Source organism: Penicillium argentinense, assembly GCF_028826775.1.
Source record: "Penicillium argentinense strain IBT 30761 chromosome Unknown utg000011l_segment0_segment0, whole genome shotgun sequence".
NCBI classification, from domain to species: domain Eukaryota; kingdom Fungi; phylum Ascomycota; class Eurotiomycetes; order Eurotiales; family Aspergillaceae; genus Penicillium; species Penicillium argentinense.
The window spans coordinates 2,220,514-2,237,729 of NW_026622670.1; the positions used below are offsets into that span (position 1 = coordinate 2,220,514).

The window sequence follows — 17,216 nt, forward strand, 5'->3', positions numbered from 1 at the left end:
AAAGCTTCATCAAATCCCTCCAAGTCCAATACAAACTGAGTTCCATTCACAGATGAAGAGTCGTGCCTGTTAGGTTCAATCAGGATAAGAGGATGCCATAAAAGTATCTTTGTACCTGCGTGTCAAAAGGTATCTTGCGTCCCACGTGAGTCCCCTGCGAGTGCCACGCAATCATAATCGCAAACTGGTTGCTTTATACAAAACCTCGTTAAATGACGATTTGGTTGTAAAGAAAAAATTCAATAATCAAATTTTCCCAGCGTCTCTTATAGTTCGACTCCTGCTTACTATTGAAGCTACAAAGCTCATGGCTAGAGCCAGCCTATCTATGTTCTGTTAGTGTATGATGAGCCTGTACCCTGTAGTAACCCGCGTCACATAATGTACTTAGCTGCGGCCCCTTTCTTTTGCAAATTTATAGCCTGTATAGCATGAATAGCCCTGTATATGTTACTTTATTATGTTTATTCTGTGGTGTAACCATATTGCGCTCTTTTTGTAATTGCGACTCAATTTACTATAGATGTGAGGTTCTAATAGTGCCACGGGGCATTGGTTCAGCTCCCTAACAGAATATTGGCTTGCTATAAAAGATAGAGACTACTTCCGACCGACATTTTTTTAAAAACGCGTTGGGCAATTTAGAATATTTTACGATACCACTTGTTCGTCTGCTAATGACGGCCACAATATCCTGTATCAGCCTCTAGTAGAGTCCCATGCATGAAATATTGTACGATCGAATGTCTGCGCTCTGGACCACGGTCGAGGGGAGTCTTTGCTATTCGCAAGAGGATGTCGATAAGAACCGGTCGTGCTATTAAAGTTCATACTTCGTCTTGGCACATGCCACTACCAATCGGGTGGCGGCCAAATTGCCGATCCAACCGCAAGCCAGAATGACGCCAAGAGTCGCCCTGTCAAAATCAAAGCGCTGTGACAGGTAGAGAGCCGAAGAATGTGGGCCGATCAACGAATCTGGCTAGCTGAATAGGGAGCTGCGGGTAAACAACAGGGGTTTCAGGTCTCAAACAAAAAGAGCCGGGATCTTTGTGGCGTGATCAACTAAGTCCGTGCGTCTTGAAGACTAGGAAAGGCGAAGGTAGGCGCCCGGAGCTTCGCCATTTGCGTGGAACTGCTATGAGTATGATAAATCTTTTGCTGCTTAATTCTCATGTAAGTCAACTCCCAAGATTGCCGGTCAATGAGGCCCCTGCAAAAGACGAATGGTACGGCTGGGGTACAAGGGGTTTTTGGCGAGTGTCAACGTTGTCATTGTGTTCTAATCTAACACAGAAAAGGGGTATCATTGTCATGGCTCATAATGAAGATGTAAATGCACGATGTGAGATAGGCCAAAAAAGTGAAGTGAAACACCTCCCTGGCAGAAGATACGTGTCTTGTGAACATGTTGTTTGTCACGTGACAGCCAGCTCCGAGGAGACGGGGGAATTGTCAGTGAGAGCCTAGAGAGAATTGTCCAACCACCAGAGAAATTGACGCAAACCTATGATTGATTTGTACCAAATCTTAAGGCAAGTGGTGGGGAGGAAGTGGAAGCTGAAGCGGAACAGAGGGGTTGCCATGAGGGGAATCGGGCCCTGTCAGGTCAACCATAGTAGAGCTGGGTCCAGGGTTCCCTGATACCAAGATATGACTATTTCCCTGGTAATTCAATGTTTCAGGGAATGTCGAACTCGAGAATGGTTTGGACGCCTGTTGGGTGGGTTGTTGTGCTGCTGCTGCTTCTTTAGCAGTTTTTTTTCGGTCTCGCTGGCCGAGATCTCCAAGAACCCCTTGGAGGTACTTTTTGGCTAGCGTGACATGCTCAGGGAGCTCTTTGCTTTCTTTCAATGCACTGAGCATGCGGTGAATTTGGGTTTCGTCGTGCAGATGGGGGCAGGCACGGCTTCTGCCAAAATGCGCCAGGCCACAAAGCGGACAATACTCAACGCCAGCAAGCTTCAACGGGCAACGGCCATTGGGATGGTGCTTGTTACATGCCAAACAAGCAAGGCCGTCGTCCATCGCACCATCTCCGCCCAAGGAGGGTGGTGGTGGCGGTGATGGCGGCAGTTCCTTTCGCACAAACGGGCGAACCTGCTGCTTTACAGACGACATGTCAAGCTCCATCGCATCCGGCTCTACATCGCCTGCTTCGGCCTCATCCAGAGAATCAGTTGCTTCTTCAGTCTCTTCTTGGTCGAAATCGTCATCGCTCTCCGGGCGCCCGTGAGCTTTGAATTGTGAGGACTTAGCGCTCTCGACGTCGTTGATCTCTTCTTCTCTTGTTCGATAATTCACCGCAGCCCGCTTACGCTTGCCTCGGCCAAAGCCCTCAGCGGTCCGAGAGGCTTCTTCAGTGGCTTGCTGTTCACGCGCACGCAAGATCTGCTCCCAGACCGTATCGTCAGCTGGGGAGTCCTCGGTCTCAGTCACCTCCTCCAGGGCACCCCGTTCTTTCTGCCACACGCGCGCGAAGCTAAAATGATGTTGCTCGGAAATTCCGCCTGAAGAGGTGTTAACAGGTTGCTCAACTTTTTCGATCTGGCTGCGATTTAGAATCTTTTCGATCGAGTCAGAGTCGTAATGGACATCAGCAGAATTGTCATCATCAAACAATGCTTGAGCACCGTGCCTGAGGATTGATTCCAGGTCCTCATCTTCTCCATCTGCTTCCATACGTTCGATGAGCACATGGTCCAGCGCCAGCTTTTTCTTGCCCTTTTGCATGATCTTTTCTTCCACGGAGGCCTTCGTAGTCAAGTGGAATACGAGCACGGTATTCTTTTGGCCAATTCGATGGGCCCGAGACAGTGCTTGCATGTCTTGTTTGGGGTTAAAGTCGGGGTCCATGATGATGACAGTATCTGCGGTGGCAAGGTTGATGCCCACTCCGCCGGACCGTGTCGACAGAAGAAAGGCGAAGTATGGAGAACCCGGGGCATTGAAGCTATCAATCTGTTGCTGTTTCTGCCGAGACGTCAACTTCCCGTCCAAGCGGCAGTACTTCAAATCGAGGCCCCCAAGGAAGTCTTCAACAAGATCCAGATTCTCAAGGAACTGACTGAAAATGAGAACACGGTGTCCACGATCCCGCAATTTGGGTAGCATCAGATTCAGCAACTGAAGTTTTCCAGAAGCTGCCACCAAGGAATGATGGGCTAGGGAAGAGTCGTTGGTTTGCTCCTCAATGTCCCGATTGTAGATAAAAGGATGGCAAAGACATTTCCGAAGCTGCACCAGGATGTTGTTCAAATTATGTCGTTCTGCCTTCTTCAGCTGGCCTGGTCTTTTGGTGCAAATTGCTCTGATGAGCAGGGGATTCTTCGAGAGGATGGACTTGTAAAGTTTCTTCTGCACAACAGACATCGAGACCGGGAGGATGATCTGCACCATCGGGGGTAAAGATGGCAGCACATCGGCCTTCGTCCGACGAAGGAAAAACGGCCGGATCATGCCATGGAGTGTGTGGATACTCTCTTTGTCCATATTTCCATATTCGTTTTCCATCTCTTCGGCTTTGAGGTCAGGATTGATGAACTGAAGAAGATTGAATAGTTCTCTAATTGTATTCTGGAGAGGCGTGCCAGAAAGAAGAACTTTGAAGTCAAACTTCATGCCGTGGAGGCATTTATAAAGTTGAGATTTGTCGTTTTTGAGACGTTGCCCCTCGTCGACAATCAAACCTGCCCAACGCACCTTGTTGAGGATCCTGGCATCGCCATCAACCATACTCTCGTAGGAAGCAATGACAACGTGGGAACGAAGATCCCGGCCACCATGAGGAAACATTTCGAAGTTCTTAGCTGTCTCGCGCGAGAACGCAGAGCCATAGTACGTGGTTACTCGCACTGTTGGTGCCCACGTTTTAATCTCGCGTCGCCAGTTTGGCACCGTGGAGTTGGGGGCAACCACCAGAAAAGGCCAACAGCGGTGCCTATCAATCAGCGTTGCGAAAAAGCCAATCACTTGGACTGTCTTTCCAAGTCCCATGTCATCAGCGAGAATGGCATTTTCTTTCCTCCAGAACTTGTAGTACAGCCAGTTGACACCCTCCATTTGATATCTCATTAACTCACCGCCAACCAACGACTCAGGCTGAGAGAGCAAAGCCAAGTCCCGCTCAAAATCCTTTCGACGGATGGCAGATAAGTGATCTTCCAGTTTGTTTCGATCAGGGGGCTTGGTGGTATCACGCAGAAGCCAGTCGTTGAAGGCAGTTTTGAAATCTTCCCATCGGGCTGTATCAGTCGGATCAGGGGGGATTCCACAACGGAAGATTCGTAGTTCAAGCCCTTGTACTTGACAAAGGCTGTCTCAACCATTTCGGGATTTGATTCATCCAGTGACTCGTCCCCATCTTGCCGATACACCACGTCAAACACGATGTCAACCCGAAGGTTCTCTTCAGGGATGGCGTCTTCAGTTGTCCAAATTGGCTTCTGGGATTTAGCCGAGTTGTAGAACGCCCGGCGCATGGCGTGGTTGCTGACACCCCAGACCCAATCCCCACGCATCCAGGTCGTTCGGAAGTAGGATTTCTGCTTCCACTTAACCAGATATTGCTTCTGCATCTCCGGTATCGCTTCGCCGATGAGAGCCTTTGAACCCTTAAGTTTTGGGTCAACTGGACGCCATGCAACTAGCTCATCGATTTCGCCCATTGCCCCAGCACAATCAGAGCACTGCCAGTGCGCCATATGGCCTGGCAAGGTCTCAGAGCCATCGTCTTCGATAACCAAAGGAAAATGCATTCGGTGAAAGGCTCGCTGACAGCTGGCACACCTGAAGAAAACATTGTCCACATTGTTGATTTGAGCCATATCAACAGCTGTGATTGGATCTGTCCCTCCATTGGCTTCGCGCTGCTGCTGCTCCTGTCTGGTGGTCAGACGCTGCCTGAGAGGATCCGACAAAGGACCCTTCTCCTTGCACTCTGCGCAGTAGCCTAGATGCGGCGATATGTCATGCTTCTCATGAGCATGTCCAAGGCAGCGACGGCATTGGAGAATGAAGTTACCCTCGTCAATCTTGGTTACAAGATGATCCCGGCTGGATCGTGGTCCAAGGCAGGCCTGATGATACGACGAACTGCAGCCCTGGCAAAAGACGAGCGGCCCTTTTTCTGGGTCATCCTCATAGATACTGCATGTAGCGCAGCATGCAAAGTGTAGCTGTCTGAATTCGTCATCACGCTGGACCTCTTGGAATATTTCTTTGGCACCGGTATATTTCTGCTGTCTGGGTCCACTGCTCTCGGCCTCGGAAAGATCATCTTCGTGGCGCTCGCGCAGATTCACACGAACATTTTTTCTTCGACGGCTTGACTTTCGTCTGTTATCGGGGGCGGAGAGGCCTTCTAGGGATGATGCACCGGGGGTATGTTTTCGGTTTTGATTGCCTCGTCGTAATCTTCGTGTTGCGGACGAACGGGAATCACTCTGCCCGTCGTCTTCGCTGTCGCTCTGCCGCTCATGCGTAGATTCGTCATCACTTTCAAAGGTTTCATAAAATTGAGAGTACTGTCCTGCTCTCGCTGCAGCGCGGCGTCTATTCCCCCGGCCTTGAGACCCGTCTTCAGGGGGATCGAATGCTCCGTCGCCGGAAAAGTAAGGTGATTGTGAGATACTGGATCGGTTCCCGATCACCATAAGGTCGTCTTCCGAATCCGATGGGTGGAACAGGTCGAGGGCAGACATTCCATTCTCCAATTGCATGAGGCGGTCATAAGTCATCTGTACACAAACATTTTAGAGGACAAAATCAATGATAAAATCGGGCACGGGAATATCTTACTGTTTGACGCTCCCCACTTCGGAGGCGAACTGTGCAAGACGGACTGTTCGAGTTCTCTGAGTGGAGATGCAAGACCCGGCGGACAGTGAAATGACCGGGTAAGTATTCATAGTCGTCTGGGTTCGGAATGGTGGGCGGAATGACGACACATGCTCTGGACACCCTGGGTGATTCTTGCTGAATGGGCCTATCAGGTTGCTGCGAGTACTCGGGTGCTGGTGATTTCTGTGGTGTAGTGGTTGATTGAGCGTTTGCGCTTTTGAACTTATTCAATATCTGGGAGACCTTCGCATCGGCGTCATCCGAGCCTGGAGAATTGTGATCGCCGGCCTCGGACATGACGAGAGCACGCGAAGGGTCCAAAGCGGGATTCGTTCGAGGCTTGTGGTTGTAAAGTGTGATTTTCTAGTAAAATATTAGCAAGAGCAGCTCTATAACATCGGTTCATGGAAAGTGAAATGAGGGACACACGTATTCGACTTGATTGCTCAAAGCAAGTAGACGTTCTCAAGTATGAGCTTCTGCGTGTTGTGTAAATGAAAAGAAAGGCAAGGGAGGGTAGTGCGAAGAGCGAAGCCGAAAAGCTTCGGGCGGCGAGCTCAAGATGCTTCACATCGGCATCTGCCATCACCGCCGCCTCACTTGACGCGTGCCGTCTGTGAAGCCCGTGAAAGCGCGTATAGAGATCACGTGGATGGGCGGAACTTGTCCAGGGATCCAATCAGGGATCGAAATGGCCGACCAGGTGGATCCATGATTTCTTATCGATAAGTCAAAAAAAGCCAGCGTTTCCAATCGCGCGATGCCAACAGTTGAACATCGCCGAAAAGTCGGAGTTGGATAACGACTTTCGACCATCGGCTCCCAGCGGGTTTTCTATCTCGCACACAGTTCAGCAGGAGGATCAGCCCTGTATCGTTGACCTGCTTCGAAATGGCGTGGAGGATTCCTCGGTCAAGCCTTTTCCCCACGAGGCAAATCCCACTGCTTCGCCTGCGGACGGGAGCTCCTATCCGGTTCGCATCTTTGAATTCTGCCATTGGGCGTGGCATTCGCAGGTCACAATCCCCAAGACAGTCCGCAGACAATGATCCCGATGCTGGGGGTCGTTATCATCGAAGGCCGCGAGGCAATCCTCAAGATAGACGCACAGAAGGGCATGATTACAATCCCAGAGCTCAAAATACGAGAAAGCCTAGTGACTTCGTGAAGAGTGGGGGAAAGGATGGACACGACCGCTTCGCTCAACCCCACCGTGAGAAGAGGCCCCCGAGGGTCCAGTTCGACGAAACGGAATTCATTCGAACCGGTAATTTCGAACGATCGACCCGCAATCACCAAAAGCATGCGCAGCTACGAACAAAGCGGATACAAGATGGAAATATGCGCGAGATGGTACCGCCAGGAAAAGCCCGGTCCTCATCTAAATCTCGTGCCCATAGGGTCACTGAAGGAATGCCACAACGGGTGAAAGAAAACGTGAAAGTCCCCGACTCTATTCCATATACCACCCCGGCATCAGAGTTCATCTACGGCACCGGTGCTGTGGAAGCAGCACTACGCTGCAGCAGACGGCAGCTGTATAAGCTTTACCTTTACCAAGTTGCAGGGGAGGACTTGAGCCCTTCGAAAGTAGCTTTACGCAAGCTAGCTCTCTCGAAGAATATTGAAATCAAGCTAGCTTTTGCGGGCTGGGATCGTCTTCTCGACAAGATGTGTTCCGGGAGACCACACAATGGCTGTGTCTTGGAGGCTTCCCCGTTGCCAAAATTGCCAGTCCGTGGCTTCTGCCCTGTACCGTCGGCAACCGAAGACCACTTCCGAGTTGAACTAGCCCCCCAATCGCGAGAAGAAGCCGCGGTCAATGGCACGAGTGACCTTGTTCCCATCATCAGGTCATCATCGATGCCAGGTCAAGCGGCCGAACGATACCCCGTTTCCCTACTCGTGGATGGAGTTGTTGATCCTGGTAATATGGGTGCCATTATCCGGTCTGCCTATTACCTTGGTGTCGATGCGATTGTATTCGCGGGTAAAAACTCGGCCCCTCTATCTCCTGTGACAATCAAGGCCTCAGCTGGCGCAGCTGAGAATATGACGCTTCTTCATGTCACGAACGAAGTTGACTTCATCCAACGGTCGAAGGCCAATGGGTGGCGTTTCTATGCAGCTGATGCACCAGGGCCTGGAGCTACCTATCTTTACCGTCAATCTAACACAAGCGATTCGGGTGTCGGCGCCCTCCCCACCTCACACTCCCCCAGTGTGCTCATGATGGGGAGCGAGGCGTCGGGGCTCAGTGGCCATATCAAATCACATGCCGATGCAATCGTCAGTATCCCCGGAGCACGACATAGCATCGAGCTGGGTGTGGCGTCCGACCCTGCGCGCATCGATAGCCTCAACGTTAGCGTGGCTGCTGCTCTGCTCATGGAGATGTTCTTGCGAACCCCATTAGCAGTGTCGGAGATGGTCAAAAAGGGGAAGGGAAAGGAAATAATGTGGTGAAGGACTTGACTGACTTGTAATTGTACTTGCATTTACATTTGCATGAGATACCTCTATGTATTATATCGATCAACGGCGTTTTCCCGGGGGTTTTCTTAATCAATAGTCAATAGTTAAGGACACGATAACGATACATACAGGCTCCATGTCGGTGTCTTCTACATGATTGGAATAGTACTAGCGCCCATACTCTCCTGTTTTGATGAATGGTCAATCGGTGACGTCACAAATGGCGGCGCCAGCTCAATCATCGCTCCGCCCAGTGATGTACCGATTCTCATCGCCGAAGTCGCGCAAGTGTGGGGAATCGCGTCGATGCGTCGGTTCTGCGGGGAAGGACCCGCAAAATGATCTTGGTTTTTTTTTCCGCCTGCAACTCGATTCAAATGATTTGCTATAAAGGCTGAGGTCCTCCCTCGGATCTCAATTACTGATAGATGTTGATTTCCAAATATCATCCTTCCGCCGTTTTCTCCCATATTTCACCCTCTGACGCAGTTCCTAGGGTCCACAAACCCCAAACTCGCTTCCCCCCCAACCTCCCCAACCATGATTCCCGAACGCCAGATTCCAACAAAAGCATTTGTGGTGGAGGCTCCCGGCTCGCCATTTGTTCTTCGCGATGTGGTTTTGGACGAAGTTCGGGACAATGAGGTCCTGATTGAGATGATGTATACGGGCCTCTGTCATACTGTAAGGAATCCATCTATGCAGGCACTGTGATGTCGGATCCACGAAGCCCTTGATCCAAATTGATTCTAAGAGAGATTATTATAGGACATTGTCGTTCAGCAAGGCGCCATGCCTGTCGGGGATTTCCCTGCAGTTCTTGGTCACGAGGGAGCAGGGTAGTACGCCGCATTGGCGGCGCAGTCAAGGATAAGACGCTGCAAGAAGGCGACCTAGTATTTCTTAGCTTCACCAGTTGCAACAGCTGCTGTGCTTGTCATGAGGAACGCAATGGCTTCTGTCGCAATATGACCGCGATCAGCTTCGGAGGCGCGCGAGGGATATCGGCGGTCGACTCACCCATCAAATCTCCAACGGGCCAACCCTTTCGAGGCCAATTTTTCGGTCAATCTTCGTTGAGCAAGCTGGCCATTGTATCGGAAGGGTCTGTAGTTAAGCCCTCCACCAGCATTATCGAGGAAGATCTGGCATCGTTGGCGCCTCTGGGATGTGGTTATCTCACGGGCGCGGGCACCATTCTGAACATCCTGAAACCTAAGCCGACAAGTTGTCTCGCTGTTCTGGGAATGGGAGCGGTCGGACTGGCGGCGCTAATGACTGCCCGGGCTCAGGGTGTCGAGAATATCGTGGCAGTGGATATCGTTGATGCGAAGCTTGAGTTGGCCAGAACACTCGGTGCTTCATATACCTTGAACACCAAGAGCGTCGCCACGCTGGACGAGGGGCTTCGCGCACTTTTCCCGGGTGGAGTCGACCAGATTCTGGACACAACAGGCGTGGTGGCTCTGCTAGAGTCTTCTGTGAAAGCCTTGGGCCATGAAGGGGTTCTTGCCATTGTAGGTGTTGCCCCAGGTGGATCGTCGCTCAAGATCGACCCGCTGGAATTCATGGTCAACTGCAAGCGCATCATCGGTGCAATTGAGGGGTCTGCAAACCCAGCCAAGGTGAGTGAGCAGCTGAACTTAAACGAATATCTGTTTTCCTGGGTGCTGACACTTTACGCAGCTCATTCCGCAATTGGTCGATTGGTATAAGCAGGGCAAATTTCCGGTCGATAGGTTGGCCCGAGTCTACGCGGCAGATTCGCTGGACGAGGCATTAGAGGACCTGCATAAAGGCAAGGTCATAAAGCCAATCCTCAAATGGACGGAAATTTAATATCGTATTCGTGCACTGTATACATGTGACATCCTAGGGTACACTGTGCTGGCGAAATTTATATCCGATGGTTGTTTATATATAGTGGACGTTTGTTGCCCTGTCAGGTCACGTGGACGGGACGGATTCCCACCTCACCTGGCTGGCATGTTATGTTACCCTCATTCAACGTCAAACACCGCCCGCCCGTTACAACACTGAAGCTTTCCTGATCACAATTGAGGATTATGTCCCATCCCTCCTATGAGGGTTTAACGAGCGCGTCTCTTCCTTCCGTGCCCGTGCGACAACGGTCGAGACAAGCGTGTTTGCCTTGCCGGCGACGGAAGAGGAAATGTGATGGGAAATTACCTTGCAATATCTGCAAAGGATACGACTACAATTGCAGCTATGGCGAAAGCAATCAGAGCACCTCACAAAAGAGGATGAACCCGCCCAGCGACTCATCTGTCCAGCCAGTCGCGAAGCTGGCTCGCGTGAACCACTCGCCGGATATCTCGAAGGAAAATGCAGATGCTCCTATTACCCCCGGTGTCCTTGAACCTTCAAAAGGGCGATATGTGGGGAGATACTCCTCCATTGCGTTCCCGCTCTATGTCGGAATGGAAGTCCATGCGACAAAACCCCCACGCCTGCATTCATTTGCATACCATACCGGCATCCGCAAGGAGCCACCCTGTGCCGTGCAGCCTGAGATAGCCGAACGTATCTCCTGGAACTCGACAAGAAGCTTGATCGATGCATACGCCTCCATAATTCACCCTGTGTTTGGGTTTCTCGACATGGATGCATTTTACACGAAATGTGAGAGGCATTGGCACGGGCAACTGCAAGACATGGTTTTTGAAGCTATTGCCAGTGGCGTGATTGCCTTGGCGTCTTTATTCAATGGAGGCCTAGAAGAGGATATGGAAATGTGGCTTGTTCTACATGCAAAAAAGGTCCTCGAGGACTGTACTATCAGCCGGTTTCCATCAGCTGAACAGATTGCGGCCTGGATCCTACGCACTCTTTATATTCGCTGTACAGGGAGGCCTCATGTGACATGGATTTCCAGTTGTAGCATAATGCATCTTGTCGAAGCAACTGGTCTTCACCGCACGCCCGAATCTGTCCTGCAGACAACGGGAAACACACTGAACCAGCTAACATCTAGCATCGCGAACAAGACGGCCCAGGTGGCACATTGTCTTCATATACTAATTGCCTTCGAGTACGGAAGATCTATAATGGCAACCAATCATCAGGTACTCGAACATACGGATGAAGAGTGTCGCCGGATGGACTTTACCCCACAGCTGTGCAACTTGATCACCACCCTACCTCTCAGCCAGCATGCAGGAGAAACAGTAGCCTTGACACAAGAGTTATTATCGTCCTTGGAGCGGATAAGCGAAATCACGCTCGAGCATGACTTTCTGGTGTTAGTGAAGACAGATCTGGTGCTCGGAATCTACCGCCGACTTCGGGTTCTAGATTCAAAGATTCAGCCTGACCATAACGAGAAAGTCATTGCTGCTGGACGGCACGCCCTGGCAGCAGCAAGGAGACTAGTGAGCCAAAATAAGCCTTGGTGGAATGTGGTCGGATCCATCTTTCAGTTCGCATGTACCCTTCTCGCCATAGATACGCCAACGAGTTGCGAAATCCTCGGAGAGACGATGGATACCCTGGAGTTGATCGTCGACCACTTAGACACTCATCTGGCGAAGGAAGCACTTTCCACGGCACGACAACTTGTCCGAGCTTCGCTGAATAAGAAGAAAAAGGGGGTCGAGGCCCTTGAACGTATCGTGGGAACTGAAGCGCCCGAAATTGCCGACTCGCAGATGACGGACCAGTTAGCACAAGATATCGCAGCAATGAGCCCGTCGCTAGCAGCTCAGCTACCCTTCGACCTGGAGACTTTATGGGCCATGGAATTCAGCCTCCATTATGATTGAATTATATACTGCCAATTTACGGTCCCTGGGAGAATTATGTCTATGAAAACCCCTTCCTGGAATTTATCCAGGTCACGATCATGAAGCAGGTAGCGACCAAGGTACCAAAACCAGCGAGACCAACGCCCATATATGTGGCTCCTCGATATCCTTTGAGTATGTCGTCGCCATTATTGCTCACATAATGTTCAACAACACCGGCAAACCCGAGACCCATCGATATAGAGTAGTTCACAACTGTGTTCACAAGCGACCCGGCAACACCCTGATCCTGTTGCGGCATAGCATTGCTCAAAATCAGAATTCCCGATGGGAAAGACATATCCCTGCATTAGATTAGAGCTGCTGACTTGGAAGACGATTGCCAGGAATACTCACATTCCCCATGGTGTGACCAGCATGATCACAAAAGCGTTGGCCCAGTATATCTGGCCAATCGGCATTGAAGCCAACAACGCTTGACCGGCGGAGAAGGCTAACATAGCAACAAACATGATCACGCTCGCAGGGATGCGACCAAGCAGCAGGCCTGTGATCACAGCAGCGCACGCTCCAGACGCGGAGGCTCCAGCCCATTTGGCCGTCACCAACAGACCGCTGTTCCCCTCCAAGTTCTCCAGGATTTCATAGTAATAAAAGACCAAGACACCGAAACTCGACCATCCGGCAGCAACACATCCAAGGACCCAGCCTGTCTCGCCCACGAGGACCGATCGAGGAAGCAGTGGATAAGAAGCCCTGCATTCCATAAACAAGAATAATACAATGGTGAGAATACCAACGATCAACAACACATAGGTGTATGGGGCCTTCCAACCAACTACTGACGCCTGGTTCCAAGCAAAGTTGATCAGAATAAGACCCGAGACACCAGTGATCGCACCATAGGTGTCAAGCCGCTCGAAAGTGGAGAGATCTTCACGTGGCTTCTGCTGCGCGACGTAAGGGATCACAAAGAATCCGAGCACTGCAAATATGAAACACACGATGCCAGAAATCCAATACCCCCACGGCCACCATACACGCTCCGCGAGCAAAGACGAGAAAGTCGCGCCGAGAGTGAAGCCTCCAGGTGCAACAGCTCCAAAAAGGCAGAACATCATTCCCTTCCGACGGCCAGGTGGATAAAACCTTCCGAGGATTGCCACAGCGTTGGGAAGAAGCAGGGCTGGACCGATGCCTTGCAATGCTCTGCAGCAGATGAAGAATCTGAGGTTCGACCACACAGCAAACCCTCCCAAGAGAGACCAGAGACCAAACCACATGAAACCAATGATGAATAGCAGCCGGTGACCATATACGTCACCCAGTCTTCCCGAAACGAAGATGAAAGTTCCAACGGTCATACTGTATGAGGCAGAGGCCCATGTGAGGTCTTTAGGAGAGGTGTCGAAACTTGTACTGATGACTTGAAGAGGAGCGATCGAAAGGGACAGGCCCGCTTGTGTCATCAACTGGGCAGCGCAAACGACAAAAACAAAAGTCATTTCATGGAAAAATTTCGTTTGCAGGCCAACGGGAGTTGGTTTCTCGCTTCTCACTTCGGGGTCTTCACTCTGTGAGCTCGGTGTGACGGGTCCTCTGTTGGCTATCGTGTCCTCGGCTGTGTTCATAGCTGCAGATTGCATTAGTTAAGCGGAAATTCATAATTCGGATTTTATTGAAGAGATACTTGGATCGACGCTCTGGCTGTCTCGCTCTTCCTTGCCGGGAATACTTGCCTCCATCACGGACTGTGCAGGCGACTGGCCCGAAGAGCGACAATTAATGTCGAATATCTTATAGGAGAGAAAAAGCAAACCCGGAGTTAAATGGAAGGGAAATTGCCGAGCTCCGCTCCTACATCGCCCTGAATATCAAGCCTTGTCGCATCTGGCGCTCTTAATCTGATTGATAACTCTAATGCCGGCGACCGCGTGGGCCGCGCGGTCCGCACGGCCCGGTCGCCGTTCTCGGAGAAGCAGTGCCGAGTGTATGATCGCAGCAACAAATTCCCCGAAAAGCTTTGTGTCACGAGAGAACAATTAGGAAAAGATTACCGCCTTGGTGGGTATATCCGGTTCACAAGATAAATCCTGAATAAGATATAAACCCGTCCGTCGTCCGCGGCAGTGATCAATTAGCATCCTGCTGCACCAGAGATCGACTGCGACAAACAACAAATCCGCCGAGATGGAACTCGCTAGCATGAATGCACTCCAGTTGAAGCGCGCCTCAGAAACAGACCTTGTCAAATCTGAAATGGTATCAGTGCCAATCCCGAAATTGAAGCCGGACCACGCCCTCGTTCACGTCAAATACGCCTCCATACAACCATCGGATAGGCTTAATGCGCAAGGACTATTTCCATCCACCACCTACCCTCGAATCCCCGGCCGTGACTATTCCGGTACCGTAGTGGATATATCAAGCAATTCCGAAGAGTCAAAATCATGGATTGGGAAAAATGTATATGGGTCTAGCGGCTCGAGCCTCGGCTTCGACACCGATGGAACGCATGCACAATATTGTTTGATACCGCAAAACGCTCTTGTCGAGATCCCGACTACGATGTCCTTACTTCAGGCTGCGACAGTCGGTGTACCATTTACCACTGCGCACCTTTGTCTAACCAAAGCTCGGGTCTCCGAAAATGATGTGGTTCTCGTGCTTGGAGCGAATGGAGCTGTCGGGTCAGCAGCAGCACAAATGGCCCGTGCAATGGGGTGCAAGCGTGTTTTGACTGCTGTCCGACGGCCAGTCTCTAATCCTGATATAGTTCTGGTCTCTGATAGTCCAGGTATATCCCTCTCCGAAAACATATCAACCTTGACAAGTGACAAAGGGATTGATGTTGTCATTGACACCGTAGGAGACATGGATCTGATGTCGGCTGCGGTGGAGAAGTTGGCCTTCCAAGGCCGTTACATCTGGATTGCGGCACCTAGAGGGGTTGTCAGCAGAAGGCTCTCATTTGATGTGTTCCAAGGATATCGCAAGGAGATCACACTACTCGGGTGTAACTCGGTTGCTCGCACACTTGAAGATACGGCTGGGTATCTACGATCTGTGAACACTTGGATTGACCGAGGATTATTGAAAGCACTCCCTGAAGAGACTTTCGGGACAGTGAAATTGGATGAGGCTATTGAAGATGGATATAAGAAAACGGCACAAAAAGTCGTGATTGACATGTCTTGATGAGGAAGCTTTCAAAGAGATGCCTACGATGGAAACTGAACTGAAAATCGTGAAATTTATCTGATCTGTGTCCTTATGATCCTGGATGAAACAGCCTGAAGTATCTTCTAACTAAGAGAAGAATAAGCGTAGCCAGGCTTTGGCTGCTGTCTATCTATTGAGGAGGCGGACAAAGGTTCTGATGAAGCTCCTTCCTCTGCACAGCGCCGAAACGTAGGTTTCCCACGTCAAATACCTAGATCAGCCTTGAGTTAGCATGTCAAATATGAAATGGAGTGCTGTCCGAGGTTCCTACCGCATAGACTGCTTTCAAGAAGGTATCACCCAGAACATCCATAGTCATAGAGCCACGGCTTTGAATCCCACCATAAACATAGCCAGATTTTGCTTCGGCAAATCCTAGATCCTCTTTCTGGACAACGAACTGCTTGTCACCAACAGCGAACGACACGACTGGAAACTTATCAGCCGGTGTATTGGTCGGATAAATGTATCCCTGGCTGTCCTGGTCATAAACAGCGCCCTCGATCGCATCGTAGATGGTCTTGCAAGTCTCGTCGTCTACCAAGGCCAAAGTCGTCCCCGTATCCGCGATGGCTTTGTTCCCAGAGCGAGTAATGAATTTCCCATTTACCGTCGCAGAAGCCGAATCAAACAGCCAGAAGCCTTGGCTCTTGTCGACGGGGGTATAGTACAATTCCTCACCGGCCTCCTTCACGGTTTCCTGATCAATGAAACCAAAAGTATAGAACGTTTTTCCCTTGTCAGGCTCATCTGAATCGCGCCATGACCCTAACTTTGCGGTGAAAAGTGCGCTGGACCTTGGGATATCTGACTGAGTAATCATGTTCTCAACAGGAGTTGCAACTGCTTTCGGCTTCACGGTGTTAATATTGCTGAAGGCAAGGCCGAGTAGTCCATCTCCGGCACCACTTGCAAACTGTGCCGTCATCGAGTCTGCCAGCTCGATAGCCTGGCCTTTGATGACCACACCACCAACATTGACATTGTCATTGCCCACTGTTCCTGCTGCAGAAGATCCATCTCCATAGGAAATCCTCCAAGTTGAGCCATCCTTTTCTTTGAAAGAACTGGACTTGCTTGGATCGAATACCGTATGATTCTTGTGCTGAGACAAGGTGACTGAAGGTAGCTTTGTAGACCAGACCTGAGACATGATTAGCGATACGATCATACGTTAGAATGTGCAAGTCAAAAGAACGAAATGTGAGCAAGTCTCACCCAAAGATCAGCTGATCCGGTATCGAAATCAAGAATTAGGTTCTGCGTTGGCGTCCCAATGCCAACCTCGGCCAGATACATGGCATCGTTCTGCACATCGTCGGCACCGACCTGTCCGACATGATCATCGGCACTTTTCTTCTGTAGAACCTGACGGGAGTGCACCCGGCCTCCGACCGGCTTGTCGGTGAACTGGCGACCAGTCTGTTGCATCCTCGTGCCTATGAAATAGGGCCCCTCCTTGGTCGGGTTGAAGCCATACTTGCGCATCGCATACACATACGATTTGGTGCCGGACTTTTGATAGCGAGGATTCGGTACGACCTTGATCCTGGTAGCAGGCATGGTGGGAGATTTGCGAACCAATTTGGATTTGAGAAATTTGACAATGGACATTGCAACTATCGCGTCTTAAGTACTTCGGAGATTAGATGATTACTCAGGGGGGCGTCAAAGCCTTAAACCAGGACGCGAAGGGCCTTTTATGCCAATCATAGTTTCTCGGTCAGTTGGACCAGTATTCGAAACCGTTCTCTGTCGTCATTGCAGGTGACAGGATAATTAGCGTGCGTCGGGCTGTCCACTGACGGTCGACGTAACATCGCGGCTGGTGATCGGCGCTGCGAGTGTATCAGGCCGGCGGGGCGTGGCTCATGCTGCAGGGGCACCGGATAAGCAATGCCAGATTACCTTGGG

The 17,216-nt window shown here is 50.6% G+C and overlaps 7 protein-coding genes across 7 annotated transcripts; 4 read left to right on the plus strand and 3 right to left on the minus strand.

Moving 5' to 3' along the window:
• Positions 1-1,530: 1,530 nt before the first annotated feature.
• On the minus strand, positions 1,531-6,138 carry N7532_011847 (uncharacterized protein; the record flags this gene model as incomplete). Its single annotated transcript, XM_056624338.1, has 3 exons — positions 1,531-4,244; positions 4,298-5,738; positions 5,800-6,138. 3 exons carry the CDS (start codon positions 6,136-6,138, stop codon positions 1,531-1,533), a joined length of 4,494 nt encoding a protein of 1,497 aa, XP_056469326.1.
• Positions 6,139-6,732: 594 nt separating this feature from the next.
• Positions 6,733-8,307, plus strand: N7532_011848 (RNA methyltransferase, TrmH family; the record flags this gene model as incomplete). The annotated part of the gene is made up of 1 exon (XM_056624339.1): positions 6,733-8,307. The coding sequence occupies one exon, from the start codon at positions 6,733-6,735 to the stop codon at positions 8,305-8,307; it is 1,575 nt and encodes a 524-aa protein (XP_056469327.1).
• Positions 8,308-8,856: 549 nt separating this feature from the next.
• On the plus strand, positions 8,857-10,155 carry N7532_011849 (NAD(P)-dependent alcohol dehydrogenase; the record flags this gene model as incomplete). Its single annotated transcript, XM_056624340.1, has 4 exons — positions 8,857-9,000; positions 9,085-9,139; positions 9,160-9,941; positions 10,003-10,155. The coding sequence occupies 4 exons, from the start codon at positions 8,857-8,859 to the stop codon at positions 10,153-10,155; spliced, it is 1,134 nt and encodes a 377-aa protein (XP_056469328.1).
• Positions 10,156-10,580: 425 nt separating this feature from the next.
• Positions 10,581-12,098, plus strand: N7532_011850 (putative C6 transcription factor; the record flags this gene model as incomplete). Its single annotated transcript, XM_056624341.1, has 1 exon — positions 10,581-12,098. The coding sequence occupies one exon, from the start codon at positions 10,581-10,583 to the stop codon at positions 12,096-12,098; it is 1,518 nt and encodes a 505-aa protein (XP_056469329.1).
• Positions 12,099-12,138: 40 nt separating this feature from the next.
• On the minus strand, positions 12,139-13,825 carry N7532_011851 (MFS transporter; the record flags this gene model as incomplete). Its single annotated transcript, XM_056624342.1, has 3 exons — positions 12,139-12,424; positions 12,477-13,713; positions 13,771-13,825. The coding sequence occupies 3 exons, from the start codon at positions 13,823-13,825 to the stop codon at positions 12,139-12,141; spliced, it is 1,578 nt and encodes a 525-aa protein (XP_056469330.1).
• A 445-nt stretch (positions 13,826-14,270) lies between these two features.
• On the plus strand, positions 14,271-15,278 carry N7532_011852 (quinone oxidoreductase family protein; the record flags this gene model as incomplete). Its single annotated transcript, XM_056624343.1, has 1 exon — positions 14,271-15,278. The coding sequence occupies one exon, from the start codon at positions 14,271-14,273 to the stop codon at positions 15,276-15,278; it is 1,008 nt and encodes a 335-aa protein (XP_056469331.1).
• A 154-nt stretch (positions 15,279-15,432) lies between these two features.
• Positions 15,433-16,865, minus strand: N7532_011853 (pepsin-like aspartic protease; the record flags this gene model as incomplete). Its single annotated transcript, XM_056624344.1, has 3 exons — positions 15,433-15,513; positions 15,574-16,446; positions 16,521-16,865. The coding sequence occupies 3 exons, from the start codon at positions 16,863-16,865 to the stop codon at positions 15,433-15,435; spliced, it is 1,299 nt and encodes a 432-aa protein (XP_056469332.1).
• Between the last annotated feature and the right edge of the window lie 351 nt (positions 16,866-17,216).